Source organism: Rhipicephalus microplus, chromosome 7 (assembly GCF_043290135.1).
Source record: "Rhipicephalus microplus isolate Deutch F79 chromosome 7, USDA_Rmic, whole genome shotgun sequence".
In the NCBI taxonomy this organism is placed as follows: domain Eukaryota; kingdom Metazoa; phylum Arthropoda; class Arachnida; order Ixodida; family Ixodidae; genus Rhipicephalus; species Rhipicephalus microplus.
Window position 1 is genome coordinate 120,075,307 of NC_134706.1, and position 24,773 is coordinate 120,100,079.

Consider the following 24,773-nt stretch of genomic DNA (forward strand, 5'->3'; position numbering starts at 1 on the left):
AGAAAAAAAATGCCTCCCGTCTGATATATCGTAGATTATCAGGTGCACGCGCCGAAGAACATACCGATAACACGTGCCTCCACCCCTCGCCACGGCGCATGCTCCGGCCTCGGGCCAGGGTATTAAAACCAAGACAGCAGCCTCGTGATAAAAGATTGTTCCTTCTTGTTCTGGCCATGCATCGTCTTATTCTTCGCCCTTACGATACTACAGTGGCGACGAGGATGGGATCCGGTTAATTGCACTCCGACGCTGAGACCAGAAGAATGGGATCCCGACCCCCTGCCTTCGACGACGCCGTGAGTAGCTGGAGCACGTATCGTGTCCGCTTGGAAGCCTACTTTGAGGGCAACGATATTACCGACGTAGCGAAACGCCGGGCCCTACTGGTTTCATCGTTGAGCGACAGTGTCGTCCGGATATTGCAAGGGCACCAGCCGGGGGTCGCCATCAACTCCTTGACGTACGATGACGTTGTGAAATGCTTGGAAGAACATTTCAACCCTCAGGCAAACGAAATAGCAGCAAGCTATTCTTTCTTTATGCGAAAACAAGATGAGCAAGAAAGCGTCCGGGACTACATTGCTGAACTGAGAAGACTGGCCGTAAATTGTAATTTCGGGGCGACACTGGACCGTATGTTGCGGGACCGAATCGTTTGTGGGATTCGGGATGAGGAAACGCGCCGGTGCCTGCTGGGCAGCAAGAACTTGACTCGTGAAGAAGCCGAAGAATTCGCCTTAGCTTCTGAGAAAGCGAACGAAGACGCTCGGGGCATGCGTACTTCATACGCCCGGACCGAAGGTGGCGGCGTCAACGTGATACAGCAACAAGGCAGACAGTGGAGGAAGAATTGCAGCCTTTCATGCGACAGATGCAAAGGGGCGCATGCAACGGCCTCCTGTCGACATCGCAGATCCATCTGCCATCAATGTGGTAAAAGAGGGCATCTTGCTAGGGCTTGCAAAAGACCCCACACCCCCAGGTCAGGAACGTTCGCTGTCGACGGAACCGAATGTGAAAGCGAAGAAGAGAGGTTGTATGCTCTCGTTGCACACAGTTCCGCCAATAAGCACTTGGTGCAGCCAATCGAGCGCACCTTAAAGTGGGAAGGCCATAGGCTGCGAATGATTGTCGATACTGGATCACCAGTAAGCGTGATTCCCAAAAGCTTGTACAAGAAGCATCGCAAGTGGTGGCCGGCTCTGCAAAAAACTCCACTACGCCTTTCATGTTTCCTGGGACCGTTGCCGGTCGTTGGCAAGGTAGACATGCTGGTACAGCTTGGACCAGTAATGGTGAGCAGTTCGCTGATAGTAGTGGACCATCGAGGGCCCCTTTTGTGCGGAAGGGACACAATAGAGGAATTTCGCAAAGCAGGCATGTTGCTAGTAGAAGGCACGTCGTCTTCGGTGAATGTTGTTCACGCCGACAGCCAGCTAACCGCACTTCTTGACGAGTTTCCGGACCTCTTTGAGAACCTCGGATGCTGTAAGGGACCACCGGTGAAGCTGTACCTCAAGGAAAGTGCGCAACCTCGATTTCTGAAGGCTCGGACAGTCCCGTATGCCATGAGAGCGCAAGTCTCCGCCGAAATTGACTGACTGGTGGAAGTGGGCGTGCTGTCCCCAGTGAGCGTGGCTGAATGGGCAACACCGGTCGTGCCCGTAGTAAAGAAGAACGGAGACATCCGGCTGTGTGGGGACTTTAAGCTAACAGTTAATCCAGCGACAAGTACAGAGCAGTACCCGCTTCCGAAAATTGACGACATCTTTGCGGCGCTATCAGGAGGCGAAGTGTTCAGCACACTCGACTTACGAAACGCATACAACCAGCTTCCCCTGGATGATGATGCTAAGAAGATAACTGTGTTGAATACACACAAAGGCCTCTTCTGCTACAACCGCTTGGCTTTTGGCATTGCCTCAGCGCCTGCGCTGTTTCAGCGGCGCATAGAAGCCGTGCTGCAGGGTATACCAGGGGTGAAAGTTTACCTGAACGACATTATTGTAGCAGAAAAAGAGTATGACACAACGATACTGCGGCAAGTGTTCGAACGACTTCGGGCGAACAGCCTGATACTGAACAAGGAGAAGTGCCACTTCCGGGAGAAAGAAGTGGTATTTCTAGGGCACCGAATCGATGCAAAAGGCCTCCACCCACTGCAGGACAATTTGGAAGCAGTGCTAGCGGCACCGCCACCGACTTCGGTAAGCCAGCTTAAATCATTCTTAGGACTGGTCACATACTATTCCAAATTTCTACCGAACTTGTCGTCCACTTTGGCCCCGTTACACCGACTCTTGTCTAAAGGAGCACTGTGGTGTTGGGGGCCCGCACAGAGAACAGCATTCCAAGAAACCAAGCGCGCCATGAGAAGGGCGAACTTTCTTGTGCATTACGACCCCCAAAGACCCTTGCGGCTTGAGTGTGATGCGTCGGCCGAGGGTATAGGCGCAGTTTTGTCGCACCGCATACAAGGAGTGGATCATCCCATAGCGTTCCGCTCGAGAACTCTAACGTCGGCGGAACGTAATTATTCACAATTGGAAAAGGAGGCACTAGCGCTGGTCTTCGGCGTTGTAAAATTGCGAGATTATTTGTTTGGCAACAAGTTCACTCTGGTGACCGATCACAAGCCTCTGACTGGTTTGCTAGGTCCAGATAAACCCATTCCGCAAATGGCAGCGGCCCGCATTCAACGTTGGGCGCTGATCTTAGCAGCTTATCAATACGACTTGGAATACAGAAAAGGAGAGCTAAATGCAAATGCCGACGCTCTAAGCCGGTTGCCATTACCGGTTCGCGATAATGGCTGGGAAAATGAACTAGCCGAATATGTCCTGCATGCGCAGGCTATGGATGATTTTGTTTTGTCTGCGCAGAGTATTTCAGACCACACCAGCAAAGATGACGTACTTCAGCAAGTGAAGACTTGGATCTTGCAAGGCTGGCCAAGGCGTCTCGGTTCAGAGGAACAGCAGTACCAACCGTATTTTGCACGGAGGCATGAATTGGCCGTGAGTAACGGGATACTCTACTGGGGCCACCGTGTGGTTCTGCCTAAAGCTGCCCGGCAATTTGTTTTGAAAGAGTTGCACGATACGCACCCAGGCATGACGGCAATGAAGAACTTCGCGCGTCAATTTTCTGGTACCCAGGGCTAGACGGTGAAATTGAAATGCTCGCAAAACGGTGTCCCCAATGCGTGCAGTGTTTGCCCATGCCCCCAGCGCAGGTCCCGGCAAACTGGCCAAAGAACAACAGACGGTGGTACCGCCTACACGTGGATTTTGCTGGTCCCGTGGAAGGGCATATGATCTTCGTCCTCGTCGACGCCGAGACTAAGTGGATCGAAGCAGTGCCCTTGAAGACGGCGACAGCAGCGACTACGGTAGACACACTTAGGTGCATTTTCGCGCGATTTGGCATACCACGGACTGTCATGTCGGATAATGGTCCGCAATTCACCAGTGCAGAGACAGCGTGGTTCTTCCGGGAAAATGGGGTGCGCCACGTAACGACGGCCCCATACTACCCGCAATCCAACGGTTTGGCGGAACGGGCAGTACGCACCATCAAGGAGGGCCTGAAGAAAAATCGGGTGCGAACGCTGCAAAGTCGGCTTGCCAAATTTTTGTTGCGTTACAGGACAACACCGACCCGAGAGGAGCAGTCGCCCGCGGAAAGGCTTTTTGGATTCCAACCACGGACCCGCCTGAGCACCTACCTGGCAGAGGAAGACGGGGCGAAGAGGGAGGCTACCGTCAACGGAGTTCCGAACTCTGGAAAGAAAGAGTTTGCACCAGGAAGGGAGGTGTGGAGTCGACAGTACAGTCAGCTAGGTCAAAGGTGGCTACCCAGAACCGTGACAACAGTCGAAGGCAAGCGATTGTTAACCGTCAACACGCCAAGGGGGGTGCAACGTAGACACGTCGATCAAGTACGACCACGCGACTCGTCGACACCGGTTAAGAAAGAACCGTGCGAAACGCCAATGGCCACGGAGCAATTGCCACTCTCATCCAGCGGCATCCAGTCAACTAGCAGCGAAGCCCTTCAGGCCGGTCTGTCCGAGTCTGGTGAGGAAGCGTCTGGCGGTGGCATCGAGCCAGCAAGTCCAAGGTCCACGGCAGAACCACTCTCACTCCGACGCTCCACCCGTGCCCGCAAGCCGCCAGATAGGTTTTAGCTCAGAGGGGAGGAAGTGATATATCGTAGATTATCAGGTGCACGCGCCGAAGAACATACCGATAACACGTGCCTCCACCCCTCGCCACGGCGCATGCTCAGGCCTCGGGCCAGGGTATTAAAACCAAGACAGCAGCCTCGTGAAAAAACATTGTTCCTTCTTGTTCTGGCCATGCATCGTCTTATTCTTCGCCCTTACGATACTACACCGTCGAGTTATTTTCTTCCCTTAACTTGGAAATGTCTTGCAATTTCATCAAAAAAGGGAGGGCCCTTTACACTGAAGTTTTTTTTTTGTAAAACGCATAGGCCTGGCAAGCGTTCGGAGCCTCTGTCACTCAAGATAACGCTTGGCAGAAGCGAGTAGCGTGTTTTATCCAGGAACAGCATTCCCAATTAAAAATCGTGAACCCACTGGTAATTGGTAATTCTGAAGCTGTTGTACAATAATTGAGAGAAGAAAACCGAAAGGAATGTGCAGTCTTGATTATTTACGTCATTATCATGATCATCAGCCTGACTACGTCCACTGCAGGACAAAGGCCTCTCCCATGCTCCGCCAGTTAACCTGGTCCTGTGCTTGCTGCTGCCAATTTATACCTGCACACTTCTTAATCTCGTCTGCCCACCTAACCATCTGTCTCCCCCTAACCCGCTTCCCTTCTCTGGAAATCCAGTTAGTTACCCTTAATGACCAGCGGTTATCCTGTCTACGCGCTACATGCCCGGCCCATGTCCATTTCCTCTTCTTTATTTCAACTACGATATCCTTAACCCCCGTTTGTCCCCTAATCCACTCTGCTCTCTTCTTGTCTCTTAAAGTTACACCTACCAATTTTCTTTCCATTGCTCGCTGCGTCGTCCTCAATTTAAGCTGAACCCTCTTTGTAAGTCTCCAGGTTTCTGCTCCGTAACTAAGTACCGGCAAGATACAGCTGTTATATACCTTCCTCTTGAGGGATAGTGGCAATCTACCTGTCATAATTTGAAAGTGCTTGCCGAATGTGCTCCACCCCATTCTTATTCTTCTAGTTACTTCATTCTCGTGGTTAGGCTCTGCGGTTATTACCTGCCCTAAGTAGACATAGTCATTCACAACTTCAAGTGCACTATTACCTATCTCGAAGTGCTGCTCCTTTCCGAGGTTGTTGTACATAACTTTCGTTTTCTGCAGATTGATTTTAAGACCCACCTTTCTGCTCTCCTTATAGGTTTACGGTATAGGTTTTACGGTATAGGTATAGGTATGTACGTATAGGTTTTATTTTACTTCATAACACCACCAGAGTAGTTAGTTATGAAGTGTAAAAGAGTGCATTTGTGAAAACAATTGTGAAGTAAAGTTTAGAAATAAATACGTCTGTTTAGACAATGGCGTTTCAGACACTGCGATGAGACTCAACTCCGTCTTTAAGGTATAAGGCAAAAAAACTTGTTTAAGGGCGTTCGGAAGCGCTCTGCTGTCACTTGAGCGTCCCCGCGTCCCTCGCTCGGGCTCTTCTTCTTTTTCGTTTCCTTGTCTCAGCCCAGAACGTGAAAAATAATCAACATTCCCGGCCGCGCAAAGTTAAACACATAGTTCAAGTGGGTACAGTCTTTGTACCGGCCTGATCGCAAGGTGACCGCCTTGCAACTTGATCTTGCAAAAACGAATGAGACCGTCTGCACTGCGGTACACTTCCGTGACCCTTGCGAGCTTCCATAGCTGGCGTGGTGTTGTCCGCATGCACGAGAACGATGTCCCCTTGCTTCAATGCTGTATTTGATTTCGTGTCGGCAAAGTGTGCAGATCGTAATTGCAACAGGTATTCTTTTTGCCAATGCTTCCAAAAACTTTCAACCAGCAGCTTCCTGTAGTTGTGTCTGCGTATGGCGTCTGATCGTTCGGAATTACTGTTGACATCGTCAGCGGTCGCATACGGTATGGAAGTCAATATTCGTCCAAGGAGAAGTTCGGCTGGCGTCAAAGTGCAAGGTTCTCCTGCATCTGTCTCGATGAAAATCAGAGGCCTAGAGTTTACGACTGCTTCGACCTCTGCCAGCACTGTCGATATTTCTTCGTAGTTCAGACGAGCTTTGCCGATAATTTTTCGCAGCGGAAGCTTCACTGATTGTACAAGGCGCTCCCACCATCCACCCCACCAAGGAGCATTTGGTGCTATAAACTTCCACGAAATGCCGTTGGAGCTGAGGTGACCAGCGACGTCCTCTTCAGAGAACATTTAGTTTAGCCGCTTTAAGTCTGCCGATGTCTTGTGAAAGCTTCGAGCGTTGTCAGAATAGATCACCCTAGGTAATCCTCTCCGAGCTGCAAATCGTCGTAGGCACAGCAGGAAAGCCTCGGATGTCATTTCCGAGACAAGCTCGAGATGCACGGCTCTAGATACGACGCACGTAAAAAGTGCAACGTAGCACTTCATGTCCCCTTTCTCCGTGCGTTTATACAGAGGGCCCGCGAAGTCGACTCCTACAACTTCGAACGGGTTCGTTGGTGTCACTCGATGACTTGTTAACAGAGCAGTCTCAGCAGTTCCTGGGCCCGCACTGAAACGCTTGCATATATTGCAGCCATGCAGCACTCTTTTTACCAAAGAGCGAGCTCGACAAATCCAGTAGCGTTCCCGAAGCTGCGTAAGTGTATCTCTAACTCCTCCGTGTAAGACTTGAAGATAGCCTCTGTTTACCAAAAGTGTCGAAAAGTGGTGGCTTGACGGCATTATGATTGGGTGCTTGACATCTTGTGTGGAATGCATGAGGGATAAACGGCCTCCAACCCGAAGAATTCTGTCTTTGTCTATGTAAGGGCGTAGTTCAGTGATTCGAGATGTAGACTCAACTGGTTCGCCGTAGGTCAAAGCGGTGAGTTCTTCAAGAAAGCCTTGCTCTTGTATACATCTTATCCAATACTGTTCAGCGTTCAGGATTTCTCTTGCCAGGAGATGTCCTGTATGATTACTTCTTTTTCTGCATCGGTCAGTAAATCTGAAAATCCACGCAGTGACTCTGAGTAGGTGCTGAAGCCTGCTGTACCGTTGAATATCAATTATAGGAACTGAGAAGCGTGTCATTATAGCGATGTGGACTGTTGTAACTTCACCTTGGGTGGCTTCCACTATGTCTATTTCACTGAACTGTAGGGGCCATTCAGACATCGGTTTAGTTAGCCACTCGGGACCGTGCCACCATTTTCAGCTGCACAGCAGTCTTTCAAGGGTCGCGCCACGTGTGATTAGGTCAGCCGGGTTGTCCGTTCCAGGACAATATCTCCACTTTGATGGATCTGTAGTGCACCTAATTTCATTGACTCTGTTGGCTATGAACTGTTTCCACTTTTTTACGTCACCTTTTATCCATGACAACACAATGGCGGAATCTGTCCACATCGTGTAGTCAACATGAACATTCCTCAAAGCCCTTTTCACGTATGCCAACATTCTTGAGCCGATTAAGGCAGCCAGCAGCTCCAATCGTGGCAGCGTTGTCTCCTTAATGGGTGCTACACGGGACTTCGCAATCAACAGTATCGGCTCCTCAGGACTTGATACGACGTATATCGCTGTTCCGTATGCCGCTGGACTGGCATCGCAGAAAACACGTACTTGAAGCACATTGGTCTTCCTTGCTCCACCGCCCAGATAGCGAGGAATGACGACGTCTTGCAGTTGCGGCAGCTGGATGACCCAATCATTCCATTCTTTTTGCAGGTCATTGGGTAGGACTTCATCCCAGCCAATTCCTAGTATCCACAGTTTCTGAAACAATATTCGTATGGCAATAGTATATGGTTCTACAAATCCCAACGGGTCAAATATTCTTGATGCTGACTGCAAGACAAATCGTTTTGTACCCGTCTGTGCTGTCAAAAACCGGAGTAGATTTTCAACCGAAAAGTTGAATTCATCCTTTGCAGGATTCCAAACCAAACCCAGGACCTTGACTGACGTTTCGTGAAGAACGACCATCTCATTACTAGTAGATTCCACTTGATTTTCAAGCGTGCGCATCCAATTTGCTGAATTTGTTGTTCATTTTCGCAATGTCATGCCGGCCGATTTCATTAGTGTGCGCGCTTCTCGGCACAGTTTAGCGGCTTCCTCTTCTGTGTCGGCACCAGTGACTAAGTCATTCACGTAAAACGACTCGGCAAGAGTTTGTGCTGTTTGTGCCATGACAGCCGCTGCTCTTTTCACGTGGTAGAGAATAGTAGCTGTGAGCAAAATAGAGCTACATGTAGCTCCAAAAGGCACTCGTGTCATCCACCACTCTTGCAGCTTGCCCTTGGATAAATCTCCTTCTGCAAACCAGAGAAAGCGGAAAGCGTCTCTGTCGTCCTCCCGAATCGCAATTTGAAGGAATGCCTTTTCTATGTCCGCGATAACTGCCAACGGGTGCGTTCTGAAGCGTAGCAGAATTTGCACAAAGTCTTGGTATAAGTTGTCACCCTTTTGAAGGCAGTCATTAAGGGGCTTGCATCCTTTGGCATGTGACGAAGCGTCAAACACCACTCTCATTTTCGTCGTCAGTGCTTGTTCACGCATGACTTCCTTGTGCGGCATGTAATATAATTTCGTCACCTCTGCAGGTACGTCACTGACTACTTCGGCATGTCCTGCCCTCAAGTACTCCCTTATGGTACGGTCATACGTTTCGAGCAGTCCTTTTCTGGAGTTGAGACGGTTGACAAGCTTGGCCAGTCGAGTAAAGGCTACTTGCCTGTTGCTTGCAAGCTCGAAATTATCCTTCCAAGGGAGGGTCACCTCATATCTTCCGTTTTTAAAGCTAATCGTTTGCTCAAAATGCCTCATGGTGTCGCTCATTTCAGGTGGCTTGTTTATCGCGTCCCTAATTTCTATGTTTTCAAGTTCCCAAAAGGAGCGCAATATCTCGTCGGAATCGGTAGCTTGGGCTTTTAGCACGCACACCATCATTTGTGAAGTAGTTGGGTGGGACACCAAGTGCGATGTGCTTCCCTGGAAGGTCCATCCAAGCTTCGAGTTCAGTGCGATCAATGATTCCTTGCCTTGGCACCGTGAAACTTCGCGGGTCAACACTCTCCACATCTGATCGGACCCGATAAGTACGCTGATGCCACTCTTAGTTATGATAGATGGATGTTGGAGCTCATCGGCAAAATCGTTTCCCAGCTTCTTGAAAGACGCAACGAAGGCTACGTCTATTGCAGTCTTTGCGATGTCTTGGCAGATGTTTGGGATCTCTATTGCAGTTAAGACTATTTCTGCGTCGGAAAACTGGCTTTGCAGTCGTAGTTCTACTATGCGACGCCTCTTAGCCTCTTGGTCCGATGTATTTGCGAAAGTATTGAAGGCTATTCGAGTTGCTCCCACGCTTTTCAGCTTGAGGTGCTTGGACAGATCTTCAGTTACGAAAGTCCTCTGACTGCCATCATCAAAAACGCCTCGTATATAGCGGCAGGTGTCATCATTCATGGCCCATGCTCTGAAAGTCTGAAGAAAAACGGAAGTGGTAGAGTCTTCCTTGACGAGTCTTCTTCCAAGTGATGCACCGACTGTCGTAGTTTTTTCGTAGTTTTTGTTAGCATAGTCTGACTTTCGCGAACACCTATCAGGACCGCACAAGCTTTTAGCGTGTCGAGCTTGGCATCTGGAGCAGGAAATCCTCTTTTTGCAGTCCCGTGCCCGATGTCCTTTGGTGGTGCAGCGGAAACACCTTTTGTCGTTGGAAAGCAGTTCCTTCTTCTGCGTCAGTGACAAGTCAGCTGTGCAGGCTTCCGATCCGTGATGAATGGACGAGCAGAATACGCAGTTGTCTTTTTTTTCTCGTACCGAGTTGCTGTGAAGCACAGATGACGTCGGTTTTCCACGCCGAGAGTACGTCGACTGACTGGCCACGGGGAGTGTTCCATGTTCTCGTCCTTTGGCATCCTTAAAATCACTCTTCTCCAGGCTTTCCAACTTGATACACAGGAAGTTGAGCACACGGTCCAGTCCCACGGGTGTAGCTTCAGCTCTCGAGTCATATGCCCACTGGACGGCGCATGATCGATGATACTGCACGACTATATCCCGTGGAAGAGCACGCAGTAGGATGTCGCAGAGCATTGACGAGAATGACGACTTGTGCACACCCAAAGTTTCTAAGCCTCGGATATTCACGAGAACTTGGTCGTACAAGCTGCGTAGCGCTTTGGTGTCAGTCGATGAACGGACAGGGCTTGACATCCGTAGCTTGGCAAAATATTCTTGCTCCAGGCGCGTCTTGTCCCCAAATCGCTTCTGTATCATTTTGATGGCGTCACTGTAGCAACTTTCTGTCGTCGGAAGGCCCGCAAATACTGATGCAGCGTCTCCTTTAAGATACAGTCGCAGGTAATGAAACTTCTCTGTGGCAGTGATGCGATTGTTACTATGACCATTTTGGTAAAATTGTTCCCAAAATTCGGCCCACTTGCATAGGTCTTCAAAAAAAGGAGCTATTGTCAGATTAGGCAATTTAACTCCAGTTCAGTCTGATGGTGCTACGACTGTCTGGGCAACTGTTTCTTGAGTTCCGGTCGATGTCCTTAGCATGCGATCTTTCTTGCTAAGAATCTCGGTGAGAATGGGCGTAGCGACGTCCTCGTATTGTAAGACAGCGTTATACTCGACCTCGAACTTCTCGTCAGGTTATGCGGCTCAATCTCGTTGTTCAGGTTTTTAAGCTCTTGGTTATTAGCCTTCAGCCTCTCATATATGGAGTTGAGCTGGTCACAGGAGGCAGAGTCGTTAGCGAGGAGCTCACTTGCCTGATTTATAATCCTCGTGTTCTGTGCTCTCCGTGACGTCCGCTTCGACTTCAGTCGCTCCATGCCGCTGCAGTTGACTGGTAGCCGTCCGTAGGGTCCTGGTTTTCAATACCGGTTCTTCGGCACCAATGTTTAGACAATGGCATTCCAGACATTGCGATCAGACTCAACTCCGTCTTTAAGGTATAAGGCAAAAAAACTTGTTTATTTAACTGCGTTCGGAAGCGCTCTGCTGTCACTGATGCTGATGCTGATGACCTTTGATGGATGGCGCTTACCCACAAAGGGGGATGGGCCAAGAACCGGGCGGCAGGATACTTAAATGAAACTACACTGAAAATGAAGCCAATCTGTAAAAGTAGCTTAAAATAATACTACCAAAAAACAAAAATGTGTGCTGAGCAAGCGGTCAAACCATCTTTTGTTTTTGAAAGACATAACTACGAATTATAAACTAAAGATCTGAAAGGGTAGTGGTTCACTAGCATGGTAATCTTTTAGTTGCGTTGATGTAATCAAACACAGCGGAGCATACATCCCTGTGGCAGTAACCAAATGAAGTTCCGCCAAGTGATAAAATTACTGGTATATTTACTTGTATTCCTAGCTTTTGTAATGGGGCTACTAAAAATCTTTCTCCGATAAGAATAACGTTGACAGAATAAAAAGAAATGTTCAATTGTTTCAATTTCGTTGCACCAAATGCATAGCGGTGACGCCTTGAGCTGAGCTTTATTAAGGTAATAATTTAGTTGTGGAACTGCACAGCGCAATCTGGTATAAGTGACCTCTAACTGGCGAGATACACACCACTGTTTATTCCAGCAATAGCTCAAATGCTCGAAATCTTTAAATTTACCCAAATTACCTTTTCCCCATTGCAGGCAAGCATTTCGGAACCTTAGCGCGGTTACGTAAGCCGTATCTGGCAAAACTGGGATGGTGGGCCCACCCAGGGATACTGCTGCTAAAGAGTCCGCCATTTCGTTCAAATATAATCCGCGGTGGCCTGGTACCCATAGCAAATGCAGTTTTTTTACGTTATTCGGTACTAAATGCCGAAACGTATTCATCAGCTCTGAATTTACTGCCGTAGAAAGTGCATTACAAACTGATAACGAATCTGTAATGATAACTGCTAATGATTCGCTTGAGGGTAATTTGCGTAGGGCAAGAACAATGGCCAATAATTCTGCTATAAATACCGGGGTATAATCTGGGAGTCGAATTGAAAAAGACCAGTCCAAAGAAGGAGAGAAGATGCCAACCCCAGCCTTTTCTTTTGACACAGATGCATCAGTCGCTATGATATTGCTTATCTCTAGGTGGGCTAGATAATCTGCTAACTGGTCATTTAAATACCTATATGCCAATTGTTTCGCGTTATGAGGAAATATATCATCGAATTGTATGCTGTCACTTGAGCGTCCCCGCGTCCCTCGCTCGCGCTCTTCTTTTTCGTTTCCTTGTCTCAGCCCAGAATGTGAAAAATGATCAACACGTCTATAAAGTGGAAAGCTTGACCGAAACACTGCTGATTTATTTGAGTTATACCTATCTCGGGTGAAATACCCTGCCGCGGTAGTCTAGTGCTAAGGTACTCTGATTCTGACCCGCAGGTCACGAGATCAAATCCCGGCTGTGGCGGCTGCAGTTCCGATGGAGGCGGAAATGTCGTAGGCCCGTATTCTCAGATTTGGGTGCACGATAAACAACCCCAGGTGTTCGAAATTTCCGGAGCTCTCCACTATGGCGTCTCTCATAATCATATGGTGGTTTTGGAACGTCAAACCCCACATATCAATCATCTCGGGTGAAATCAAGTATTGTATATGCAAAAATGCAGCACATCTATCGATTTTAATGTAGCCCCTATATTCAGCGATATTTTTCTAGCAAGAGTGCACCAAAAAATGAACGTGCTGTTAAAGGTTTCAATAAAAGATTTTTTTTTAATTTTGTGATACTCTTTATATTACCCCTTGCGGCCCTAGCCGTGTTCCTTGACATCATCGCACAATTCCCCTAGCATCTCGGAAATGTAAGAAACACTGCTTATTCTTGGGGGAATATTTCTTCAATGATCCCCACTGAGTTTACATTGAAATTGGGGAAGGTTTGTGGCTCTACGAGCCAAAAAAACCGCCACCCAAGTCTTGGCTGAAGCCGAGGCGCGTAAGCTGAGACGGGTGAGTGCCATTTTTAGGAGTTCATATCGAAGCTGTTTCATGAGTATTAGGCTGACAAGTGAAGCGTTGGTTCCCATTTTGTGTACTTTACCAATTGGCCCGAATAAAAAAAAGCCATTATCTCAGTTTTCAATCGCCGAGCCCTCACGATCTAGTTCTATGCTACGTAATTTTCTAAATATCTTTGCAACCCTGGCTCAATTTTTTGTTTGTGTTCTTCTGAGAGGCCAACTACGAGAAAAACACGCACAAAAAAGTATCCGACCGCAATGAAAAAAAAATCTTGGCTGAAAAGGTTAAAATTTGTGGCGCTGAGGATCGGTTCAATGGGGTGAATATGCTAAATGTGTTTCATGAATGTGGCCTGGGACTCCAATTGGCCCATAACATCGCAAAAAAGAAGCAACTAGATTTTTTAGACTTATTACCATGGTTTCAGGTGCAAAGCTCCTTAGGGTCCAATCATCAGCGTCCGTCGGCGTGACACGCCATGGATACTCCTAAGCATATGGATATTAATATGAATATCGATGGAATAGCAAATTAACAAAAAAGTAGCCAAGTATCCAAAGTTATTGTCTGTCACCACTATCTTAAAAATAGCTCAATAGGTGCTAAGTAGCGAAACCTAAAAACCCGAAGGGTGGTTTTATTCTTGACGAAATATCCTTACCACCAGCTACGATTGGTGAACAGGGCTTTGGCGGCGGCAGCGAGCAATGGATAGCTGGACTGTGAAGGCCCCCACCTTACGGCTAGAATACAGAGCCTGGTCAATTAAAATATTTTCTTACTTTCTTTCTCTTTGGGCATTGTAGCTGTTTTTTTAAATGCTTGGGTTTTTTGAAGGAAGCAAAAGACAAGCATAAAACCACGTGATGCACTTGCGCAAGAAAATAGCATTTGGTATTGAAATGTGAATCGAGCACGAAAACATTTGGTTCTTTGACTTTATTCAAGGTATATTATGCTTTTGCTGTCATAATAATTCCTGAATGACGACAAGCCTAAACCCATACCTAACCCACTCATCTCCAATTAAGCACATTCGAAACCAAGCAATTGCATTGATAACTTTGAATTCATGTCGTACTAGTGCGTCATAATCGCTCAACAGCTTTTACACAAATCCTACTGTTAGTTTATTTAAATATAATTTTATCTTGTTATTTACACCACTGAAGCACCTTCTACCATTCAGAGTGCTCTGCCCTGATGCTTTTTGTAGCTTCAACCAAACTGGATTTGCTTCAATGATACCTACTATCCATGATAAGTTTTGTCCCCGCACAGCCTATTTTTCAGCATTGTCATTGTGTGATTCGTTATCACATATGATGGTTGTCCGACTGATTTATACAAGTAACGATTGTGTACCTATTTTATCAACAACGAGATATATAGGTTTTTTCACAAATTATATTTATGCCATCTTTTTCATTTTACCCGTACCAGAGCTATTGTTGGATTTACTAATAAACATTTTTTTTTTGTTTCATCACTGCTACAGCTTAAGTAATTCCTGTTTTGTAATTTTAAACAGAATGTCCCCGTGCAGCCCTCTGTTTTCAGACCACTTTCTGTACATATTACTCTGTATGATCTCTTGTACTAATTACTCAAATAAACTTAAAACTTCTAACTCTATAACTGCTCAAATGCACTGGAGTCCCTTTTTTTGTACCTCGAAAGTGTTTTACTAGTAATTCTTATAAAGCTGGCTGCTGCGAAATGAAATGGTGCTGCTTTTATTTCACCTGCAAAAACGAAACGCGCGTTAGCTCAAGTGTCCTACAAATCTCTCGTACAGATTCCTGCCATTGCTTATCTCCCGGTTGGCGAAAACCTTCAGGATCACATGCACGTCCCTGGCATTAGTGGCACGCTACGTCTTCCCTGGAGTATCAGCTTTTGGGGTTATATATGGCACAGGCTCTGGAACTTAGGTGAAGATACTTAATTTTGCTCGAAGCAGAGAAGTGAAAAGTATTTTGGCAGTGGTTGCTCTGCACATTGTTCATACCAGCAAATTCAGGAATTTCGCCACCCACCAGGTCTCGTAATAGGTTCCACAAACGTGCTCGTCTACAGCTTACCATTGAGATGGAAATAAGGCTCGACAATTCATTAAACAACCGCTGGCAATTACTAATATCTCAGTGGGTGCTCTCGGAGACATGTCTCAGTACCTACCGATGCATGCAAACTGACCGTGGAAGATTTCGTAAAATGGAGTTGATTGGGTGATGGCCTCGCTCTTCTGTGGAATAAAACACCCTAAGAAAGTGACAAACGTGACAATGAAGTGGATTATTGTTTGTTTTGGAGCCTCGTTTTCGCCAGGAACACGTCATCTCATTACATGTGCCTTAGACGCTTGTTTGATTACTTATTTCGCTTAATGAAGAAGTGTATGCACCTTTAAACCTAAGTTATCTCTGCAGAAAAATAACCTCATAGGTTGTCTTCTGTGTATACATTGTAGATTTTCCGAAGTAGCTGTAGATAACAGAACTTGTAAGCCTTCTTCATACATGTGTGCGTATAAATATTTCACAGGAAAAGAAATTCCAGCAATTTACCCAGGTGAACTGACAATTCCTGGATCCATTGAAGCTCTCGCATTTGTTAGCACATCGTTTGTGAACGAGTCGCTGGAGTTTCCGGACGTGGAAATCGCCTTGCAGTCCTTCTCTTCTTCAGATAATTTATTCGAATACTACCTAGCAAGAACAGGTCTCCGAAAAGAGGTAAGCATTATTCTACGTTAAAATAATCGCAACAAATCTTTAGCCTTTTATGCGACACTGAAAGAGCGTTGCGCATTACACAAGGGAAACTTTATTGACGAATATTTGTGAAGTTTTTTTATTAAATTGAGGTATTTCAACTGGGGTAACATTGCAGCTGTAGTGTTAAAATGGCAACATTGTGTGGGCTGTCTCAGTCCATAAAAAATTGTAAGGCTTTATATTTGAGGGTGTTGTTTTTAACAGCATAATTTTTATCAGACGAATGAATGTCTCATATTTGTCTAGTGATTTGTGGTACGCATGCAAAGTCGCTCTCGCTTCTATTGCTTCCAGTGGTATGCCTGATGTACCCATTACATGTCATCATTCATTTTATTGTTTTAGCGCAATTTACACTTATTCATTTAAGCTTTGGAAACCAGTTTAGTACAGCTATTGCTCCGTTCTCAGAACATAGCAATTTTTCTACATCTGCAAAATTTTTAGTGTGTCGGAGATCTTTGTCGGGTTGTCTTAAGACGCACGATTCTATTCTAGCATAGTTCTTCCTTTTCTGATTCGCGGTACAAGTAAATTGAATATTTCGATGTGGTTGAAATGCCAGAATTTCTATGTACTTCGTTTTAGTGGCATGTCCGCCACTGTGAATCAGCGGCTAGGGTACTCGGCTGCTGACTGGGAGGTCGCCGTGGTCTCATCTTCTAGGAAGCTAAATGGTAGAGGCCCGTGTACTGCGTGATATCAGTGCACGCTAAATAACACAAGGTGATCAAGGTTGCCGGAGCCTTCTACTGCAGAATCTCTCATAATCATGCCACGGTTACGGATAATAAAGCCAGACATATTGCAAATTAATATAACGTAACGCAAAGTTCAAAGAATACTTTTAAAAAGACGACGTAAGTATATGGCGAACTTTTGCCCGAGAATGAGAAAACAGCTAGAACTGAATCGCCTAACAATGCCGAGAACTTTTTCTTTCTCTACAAATACCCACATTCCTTTGTGTTCAGCACGGATCGCGCAGCTGAATCCAGCAGGCACGTGTGCCGCAAACGACTCGGAGGGCATAACAATCAGCAAGCGCACATAACGTGAAGTCGCATTGTGTAATTTAACCCCTCTCCAGAGTACAACGGCTCGATTCTCGTGACAAGCTGGTTTCATGGGGGTCATTTCTAACACCTCTTCGTGGATGCAGTTACCTTCGAACAGCGTTGTGTTCTCAATGAATCAATGCCTGTAATAATGCTGACGACATGCACAGTTTCCCTGCGATGCCGCCATCGTGATTAAATATCATGATCCTCTGGAATGACTCAGTAGTTCATTAACGCGAAGCGGGGCAGCACTCTGTGCGGAACGAAATAGCGAAGAAACAGCTTTTTCGTTAGGGTACGTGTTTGCACAAGAATACACGCCCATGCTCTGTCTTTCACTGCATACTTAACCTTCCTTGGTCACAGATTGTATGAGTGCGAGTTGGTTTTCTGCGGTTCGAGGATACGGTATCAGGCCAGCTGCCTTGCTTGTCCTCCTTATTAATATAGTTCTTGATACCTTACTCATTTTCGGACGTCGCACCAACAGGTAGCGTTGCGTCTAAAGGTGTGGTTATTCTCCGGCAAAAAAAGTTTGAATAGCGTGGTCTGTGTTGTCTCTTGAATCGCGGTGTTATATAATGTTACACGCAAGAAGTACACGAAAAGGTTGAAAAACAGGCGAGCCTGGATGGTTCGCGTTTACTTCCACAAGGGGTCTCGAGACAGCACACCCAACGTCGTCTTCCTTCTTCACCTTTTTTCTGAATGTTCATTCGCGCTGTATGCGCCGTGCATTGCAACCGCTCGTGACATTTCCCCGTTGGCAGACGAAGCCCGCCGGGCGAGTCACTCAGTGGTTCGTGCATTGCATAGCTTCATGCGAGCGACGTGCGCCACTTCTGTTTTAGCCGAGCGGCGTCCAGTGCTTGTGAGCCGTGCTATGCGGTAGTTGACCTCACTGAGGCGTTCGAGGATAATGTAGGGCCCGACATAGTGAGCGAGAAATTTCTGGTACAGGCCACGTTTCCGTAAAGGCGTCCAGAGCCACACCTGATCTCCAGGATTGAAGTGAACATGTCGGTGACGGTCGTCATAGCGGATCTTTGATCGGTCTTGCGAGGTGACGGTGCGTAGCCGAGCGAGGCGTCGCGCTTCTTCTGCTCTACAGAGAATCTCGTTGATCGGCTCACTGTGATGAGCAGAGTAGGGAAGCATAGTGTCAAGATTATAGCGTGGTGGACGAGCATAAAGGAGAAAGAAAGGTGAGTAACCAGTGGTCTCATGTCTTGCGGTGTTGAAAGCATAGGTGATGAAAGGCAAAATTGTGTCCCAGTTTTTGTGCGCGGAGTCGATGTACATGGACAGCATGTTGGCAAGCGTTCGGTTCGTGCGTTCCACTAGACCATTAGTCTGTGGATGGTATGGAGTGGAATGGCGGAAGCTTGATGAGCACAGACGAAGGGTCTCTTCGACAACATCCGCGGTAAATTGCCGCCCACGGTCGCTGATTACGATGCGAGGAGGTCCGTGTCTGAGGATAACTTGAAACAGCAAGAAGATGGAAACGTCTTTTGCTGTGGCCGACGGCAGTGCTGCCGTCTCACAATAACGGGTTAAGTGGTCTACGCAAACGATGACCCAACGATTGCCGTCTGTGGATCGCGGAAAAGGGCCCAGAAGATCTATACCAACTTGCTCAAAGGGGGTGCTAGGAGGCGAAACAGGCTGAAGGCGACCAGACGGCGCGTCAGTTGGTCGCTTGTAACGCTGACATTGGGTGCAGCTGGCGACGTACCGTTCGGTATCATTGCGCATCCGGGGCCAATAAAAGCGTTCCTGAGCACGGTAGAGTGTTCTTGTGCATCCAAGATGTCCGGAAGTTGGTTCGTCGTGCATGGCAGATAATACGTGACTGCGAAGGCTCTTGGGGACAACCAAAAGGTAGCGCGCACCGGTAGCCGAGAAGTTCGTCTTATATAGGGCGCCGTCACGTAAGCGAAAACGATTGTCTGCAGCGGACTCCCGCGCGGCCGCGAATAGCGGCTGTAAGCTGTCGTCTTTCCTCTGCTCTGATATGAAGGTATCCATATCCGGAAATCCCGTGGACACAAAAGCGATGTATTCATCAAAGTTGTCCGCGTCACATTCAGTCGTTGGGAGTGGCAGGCGAGAGAGACAATCAGCATCAGCGTGTCGCCGGCCGCTCTTGTAGGAAACAACGAAATCATACTCCTGCAGACGGAGCGCCCAGCGTGCTAGTCGACCAGAGGGATCCCGAAGATTCACAAGCCAGCATAGAGAGTGATGATCCGTGACGACAGTAAAGGGGCGCCCGTAGAGATACGATCGAAACCGTTGCACAGCGAAGACGACCGCCAGACACTCTTGTTCGGTGACAGTGTAGTTGCGCTCGGGGCGACTCAATGAGCGGCTAGCGTACGATATCACATGCTCGCTGTCGCCGACACGCTGAACTAGTACGGCGCCAATGCCAACACCACTAGCATCGGTATGAACTTCTGTCGGTGATGACGGATTGAAGTGGCGAAGAATAGGCTGGGACGTCAACAGTAGCTTTAGCTGCCGAAACGATGAGTCGCATTCCGAGCTCCACTCGAAAGGAACACCTTTTTGGAGAAGGCATGTGAGCGGATGAGCTATGTCAGCAAATTTGGGAATGAAACGGCGAAAGTAGGAGCATAACCCTAAAAAACTTCGTAGCTGCTTCACAGAGCGAGGTGCCTCGAATGCCTCCACAGCTGTTGTCTTTTGTGGATCTGGTCGTATACCTTCTTTGTCGATCAGGTGTCCCAGCACAAGTGTCTGTCGTTCACCAAAATGGCACTTTTTAGAATTAAGCACAAGGCCGGCCTTCCTCAAGCAGTTCAGTACCAAGTCCAGGCGCTCGTTATGCTCACGAAATGTTCGGCCGAAGATCACAACGTCGTCTAGGTAGCACATACAAACTTCCCACTTCAAACCGCGAAGTATAGTGTCCATGAACCTTTCAAACGTTGCGGGGGCGTTACAAAGCCCGAAAGGCATCACGTTGAATTCAAATAGTCCATCGGGCGTTACAAAAGCGGTCTTCTCTCTGTCATCCGGGTGCATAGGGATTTGCCAGTAACCTGATCGTAAATCCACAGAAGAGAAGTAAGAAGCCGCAAAGAGGCAATCGATGGCGTCGTCAATTCGTGGGAGTGGGTATACGTCTTTCCTAGTAACGGCATTTAGGCGACGGTAATCGACACAGAATCGCCACGTGCCGTCTTTCTTCTTCACCAGTATCACTGGAGCTGCCCAAGGGCTAGACGATTCCCGAATTACTCCTTTACCCATCATTTCTTCGACTTGAGCGCTGATGATCTTTCGCTCCGCAGAGGACACACGATATGGTTTTTGACGAATCGGTTCAGCGGATCCTGTGTTGATGCGATGGCGAGTACGGGATGCAGGAATCGATGTGGGGCCGTCGTGCTGTGCAAAGTCGAATATTGAAGAGTGTTTCGAGAGCAGGGCCATCAAAACACGACGTTCATGGTCACTGAGCGATGTAGCTACCATTCCGAGCATGTGTTCGTTTGCGGTGTACGAGACACTGGTTTGTGCTGTATCCGGTAGTTCTGTAAGCACTGCCATAGGTATAAATGACTCTCCCTGAAACGTAGCAAGTTTTAGGCCTTGAGACAGCACTACGGCTTCAGTGGAGCAATTTAGCGTCCATAGCCCTGCGCATCCATCGGTAACTGAAACCATACAATACGGAACCAACACATTTTTCTTAAGACAGTTTCTATGGACCGCTTCCACCGCAACATCGAACGAAGTACTAACAGAAGACGAACAAACAACAGGAACGCGCATCGCGGATAAAGCGGGCACAACAGTGTCTTCAGAAACACAAAACACACTCTCTTGCTGGGATGATTCTTCTAAGAGCGCAGAGGACACACTTCCGCAAATACTGAGTTCTCCTGTTCGGCAGTCAACATTGGCGCCACACAATTTCAAAAAGTCAATGCCGAGAATTACATCGTGTGTGGAACGCGGAAGCACGGTAAACTCAGTGTTAAAGGTTTGACCACCCAAGGAGACATCCACGTTACACACACCAACCGGGTATAATGAGTCCCCACTCACTCCACGAAAGCTTGTGCTGTGGTCCCAATGAAACATAACCTTGCGTCCCAGCAGATTTTTGAACACCACACTCATGACAGAAACAGTTGCTCCCGTGTCGACTAAAGCCATGGTAGAAACGCCATCAATAAGTACATTAACCTTATTCTTCAGCATGAAGATAGGTGGAGGTATCCGAGTCGGCAGCAAAGATTTTCCAGCGACCTCACCTCCATCGGCCGCGCTGGCTAGTTTCCCGGCGGTGGTGACTCGAAGCGGCGTCGAGGAGATGATGACGTCACACGCCGTCTGGGAGATGGAGATCGAGACGCTCGGAAAGCTGGTGGTGGTGTCAGAGTACGTTCGGAGGCAGGAGAGCGGTAACGGTTTCGATACCTTTCTTGTTCTCCAGAATAGCTGTCCAGAGGGAAGTGACGGCTTCTTTCTTCTCGGAAGTAGCCTTCAAAAGTGGTGTTTCCTGGCCTATTAGTGTCCATTGCACGACCACCGTGTTGCATAAACGATCCCGACTGTCCATTGCTGAATGCCCGACGTCGGTTACAATACCTAGCTATGTGGCCAGGCGTGCCACAGTTGTAACACACGGGCAGAGGGCGAACTTCCGGACGCTGATTGAAATATTCCACAGCGGCCACAGGCTGAGAGTAACTCATCCCCTCCCCTTGGATGTCGTAGGCAGTGCTGGGTCTTCGTGGGCGAACGTCGCGTGGATGCTGATCAAAACGCCGATCAATCGAGTCGTAATGGCGTTGTTCGGTCTGGCCATAATGCGGGTCGTGTCGGTAGCTGTTACAATCCGCAGCATTCACCGAATGCTGCCAAGTAGCCGGAGGAGATGCGCAGACGGCGTCTCGGAAAGCGACGGAGGCGCAACGCGGCACCGCATAACGCGTTTGTTCTTCGTGCCGCAGGAGCTCCTCACGGACAATCTGCCGAATGGTAGCTGAGAGGTCTGTCTGTGGACTCGCGTCAACGCTGGCCACAGTCGTGACATTGGCTAGCCGTCCAAACTTCGGCGTGATTCGGCGAGTTTTCAGCGCCTCGAATGTGCGGCAGTGCCGAATCACGTCTGATACGGTGTTCAGGTTGTCTTTTCCAATGAGGAAGTTATAGACGTCTTCCGCAATACCTTTTAAAAGGTGTCCCACTTTATCTTCCTCGGGCATTCGAGAGTCGATGGTCTTACACAGCTTGAGAACTTCTTCAATATATGTCGTGCAAGTCTCGCCGATCACCTGAGCTCTCTGAGCTAAAGCTGTTTCCGCTCGTTTCTTCTTAGTGTCCGAGTCGCTAAAGCACTTCTTCATTTCTTCAATAAGACTGCTCCATGTAGTAAGCGTGTCGGCGTGGTTTTCATACCAAACCAGGGCCGTGTCCGTCAAATAAAAAACGACATGCCTGAGCTGGCTGGCCGGGTTCCAGTTGTTGCATTGGCTTACCCTTTCGTAATGGGTCAGCCATTCATCGAAGTCTTCCCCTGGCTTTGCTGAGAACGGCCGTGGCTCTCGGTAATGCTGATACAGCGGTGGTCTTGCCGAGGCATTGCTGAGGGGGTCATTTTGCTCCAGAGACATGTCGGGGCGCGATGGCGAAAGTCCGGCAAGGCGACGGCTTCTACGAAGTTCTGGTGCTGACGGCTCCGTCGTAGGTCGTGGGAGGTACCCAGCACAGCTCCACCAAATGTTACACGCAAGAAGTACACGAAAAGGTTGAAAAACAGGCGAGCCTGGATGGTTCGCGTTTACTTCCACAAGGGGTCTCGAGACAGCACACCCAACGTCGTCTTCCTTCTTCACCTTTTTTCTGAATGTTCATTCGCGCTGTATGCGCCGTGCATTGCAACCGCTCGTGACAATAAGAATGTTGCCAGAAGTAATAATTTATCTCTACTACTGTGTGCTATATCCAAGTACATCGACAACATATCAGCCAGTGTTCTGTTCGGTCGCTCGCTAAAACCACACGCTTGAGCATGTTATGCCGTCATTTTCCTATGACTGGTGTGCGCAAATTCCATAACAGACTTCGCTAGGGCAGCCGTAAATGATGTTCCTCGGTCCGTGATCAACACTCTTTGAGCTCCATGCCACAATAAGATGTTGAAAACAAAAAAAAATTGGTCTACTTCGACAGCTGATCCTCTAACAAGAGACGCTGACATGGAATATTTGAGTAGATAGCCAGTTGGAACCATCATCCACCATTTCTGCGACGACGGCGTAGGAAATGGGCCCAGTAAGTCTCTTCCTAATTGTGTGTGTGGGGCATCCCGTGGTCAATCTACCGGTTGAAGAGCTTCTGGTTTTAATAGTGGGGTTTTGTTTTTGGCAGTCACAGCAAGCTGTGACGTAGTGTACAGAGCTGAGGGACTTCGGCGAGTAGTATTTAGTGCGTAGGCCCACTAACGTTTTGCTTATTCTGGTTGGATCGTCGTTGTAAGCCTCCAAAAACTCCCGTAGCTGAAGTGAAGGGAGGACAAGCAGGAATGTCACTGTATTGTTTTCTAAGTTCCTTTTGTACAGGACATTTTGTTGGATGAACAATGACTAGCCGTGGGCCAAAGGTCGTGTAACAGGGGCAGACTACCCTTGTAGGCACTGATGCTGTGCTATCTTTTACGTTGTCGCAGCTTCTAAGAAAGTGAAATCTCCATCCTCGGGGGAAGTAGAGGAGGCGAGTTGAACGGATCACGTGACAAGTGATCTGCATGATTGTGCTGATGACCATATTTATACACATGCAGGATATCGCACCCCTGTAATCACATGCTCCATTTGACAAGCCGTCCTTATGGGCCCTTGAGATTAGTCAGCCAGCATAGCGAATGATGGTTCCTTATAGCTCCAAAATGCCTACAATATAAAATCATCTATTCTTGCTGCTAGCCCATACAATGGCAAGACATTCTTTCTCGGTAGCTAAGTTGTTCACCTCAGCTTTTTAGAGTAAGATTGCTATACATAATGACTCCTTCATGTTCGTTTCGCCATTGGATGAGTATGGCACCGAGACCTAAATTGCTTGTATCTGTGTGAATATCGGTTTTCGCTTCCTCGTCAAAATGCGCCAGCACTGAATGGCGATCCATTGTTCATCACGCCATACGAAAGGAATGTTTTCTTTCACCAGCCGTGTTACCAGTGAAAAACTTCTGACGAATCGTCGGAAATAAGCGAACAGTGCTAACTATCACCTGACAGGTTTCTTTGTCCCTTGACTGCGGAAATTTTGCTCGGCCTAAGTTTTTCTGGAGTCTGGGTGAACAGCTTCTGCACAGATGACATGGCCGAGAAAAAGGTGCTTCCGAAAGTGAAAATGACACTTTTGCGGTTTTATTGTCAAGTACACTGTATTTAGAGCATGAAGCACAACCGGGAGCATTTCAAATGTTGCTTGAAGGCAGAAGAGACTATACAACATTATTAAGATAAAAAAGGCACGACTGCCATTTCAGACCAGTAGGCACTGTGTCCATCCTTCGTTGCAACATGGTGGATGCTGAACAAAGGCCAAAAGGAGGTATCTCGAACTCTCATAAACTGTCAAGTGTCATGAACACTCTTTTCACGATCTCTTTTATCAACTTTTGTAGGCCAATATCTATTTTTATTATAAACTGAGGAAAAACACCTGGAATTTCGTGGTCTACCGAGACTGTCACCAATTTTTGAAAGATGACTATCCAGCTTCGCGA

The 24,773-nt window shown here is 47.7% G+C and overlaps 1 protein-coding gene across 1 annotated transcript in view; it reads left to right on the forward strand.

Annotated features, from left to right (window-relative positions):
- LOC119179093 (glucose dehydrogenase [FAD, quinone]-like) overlaps positions 1-24,773 on the forward strand; it is a 131,321-nt gene that overhangs the window by 47,672 nt on the left and 58,876 nt on the right. Inside the window, exons 7-8 of the mRNA XM_075870095.1 lie at positions 14,954-15,089; positions 15,703-15,893. Of these exons, the coding sequence (XP_075726210.1) occupies positions 14,954-15,089; positions 15,703-15,893 (327 nt within the window). The remainder of the gene's footprint in view (positions 1-14,953; positions 15,090-15,702; positions 15,894-24,773) is intronic.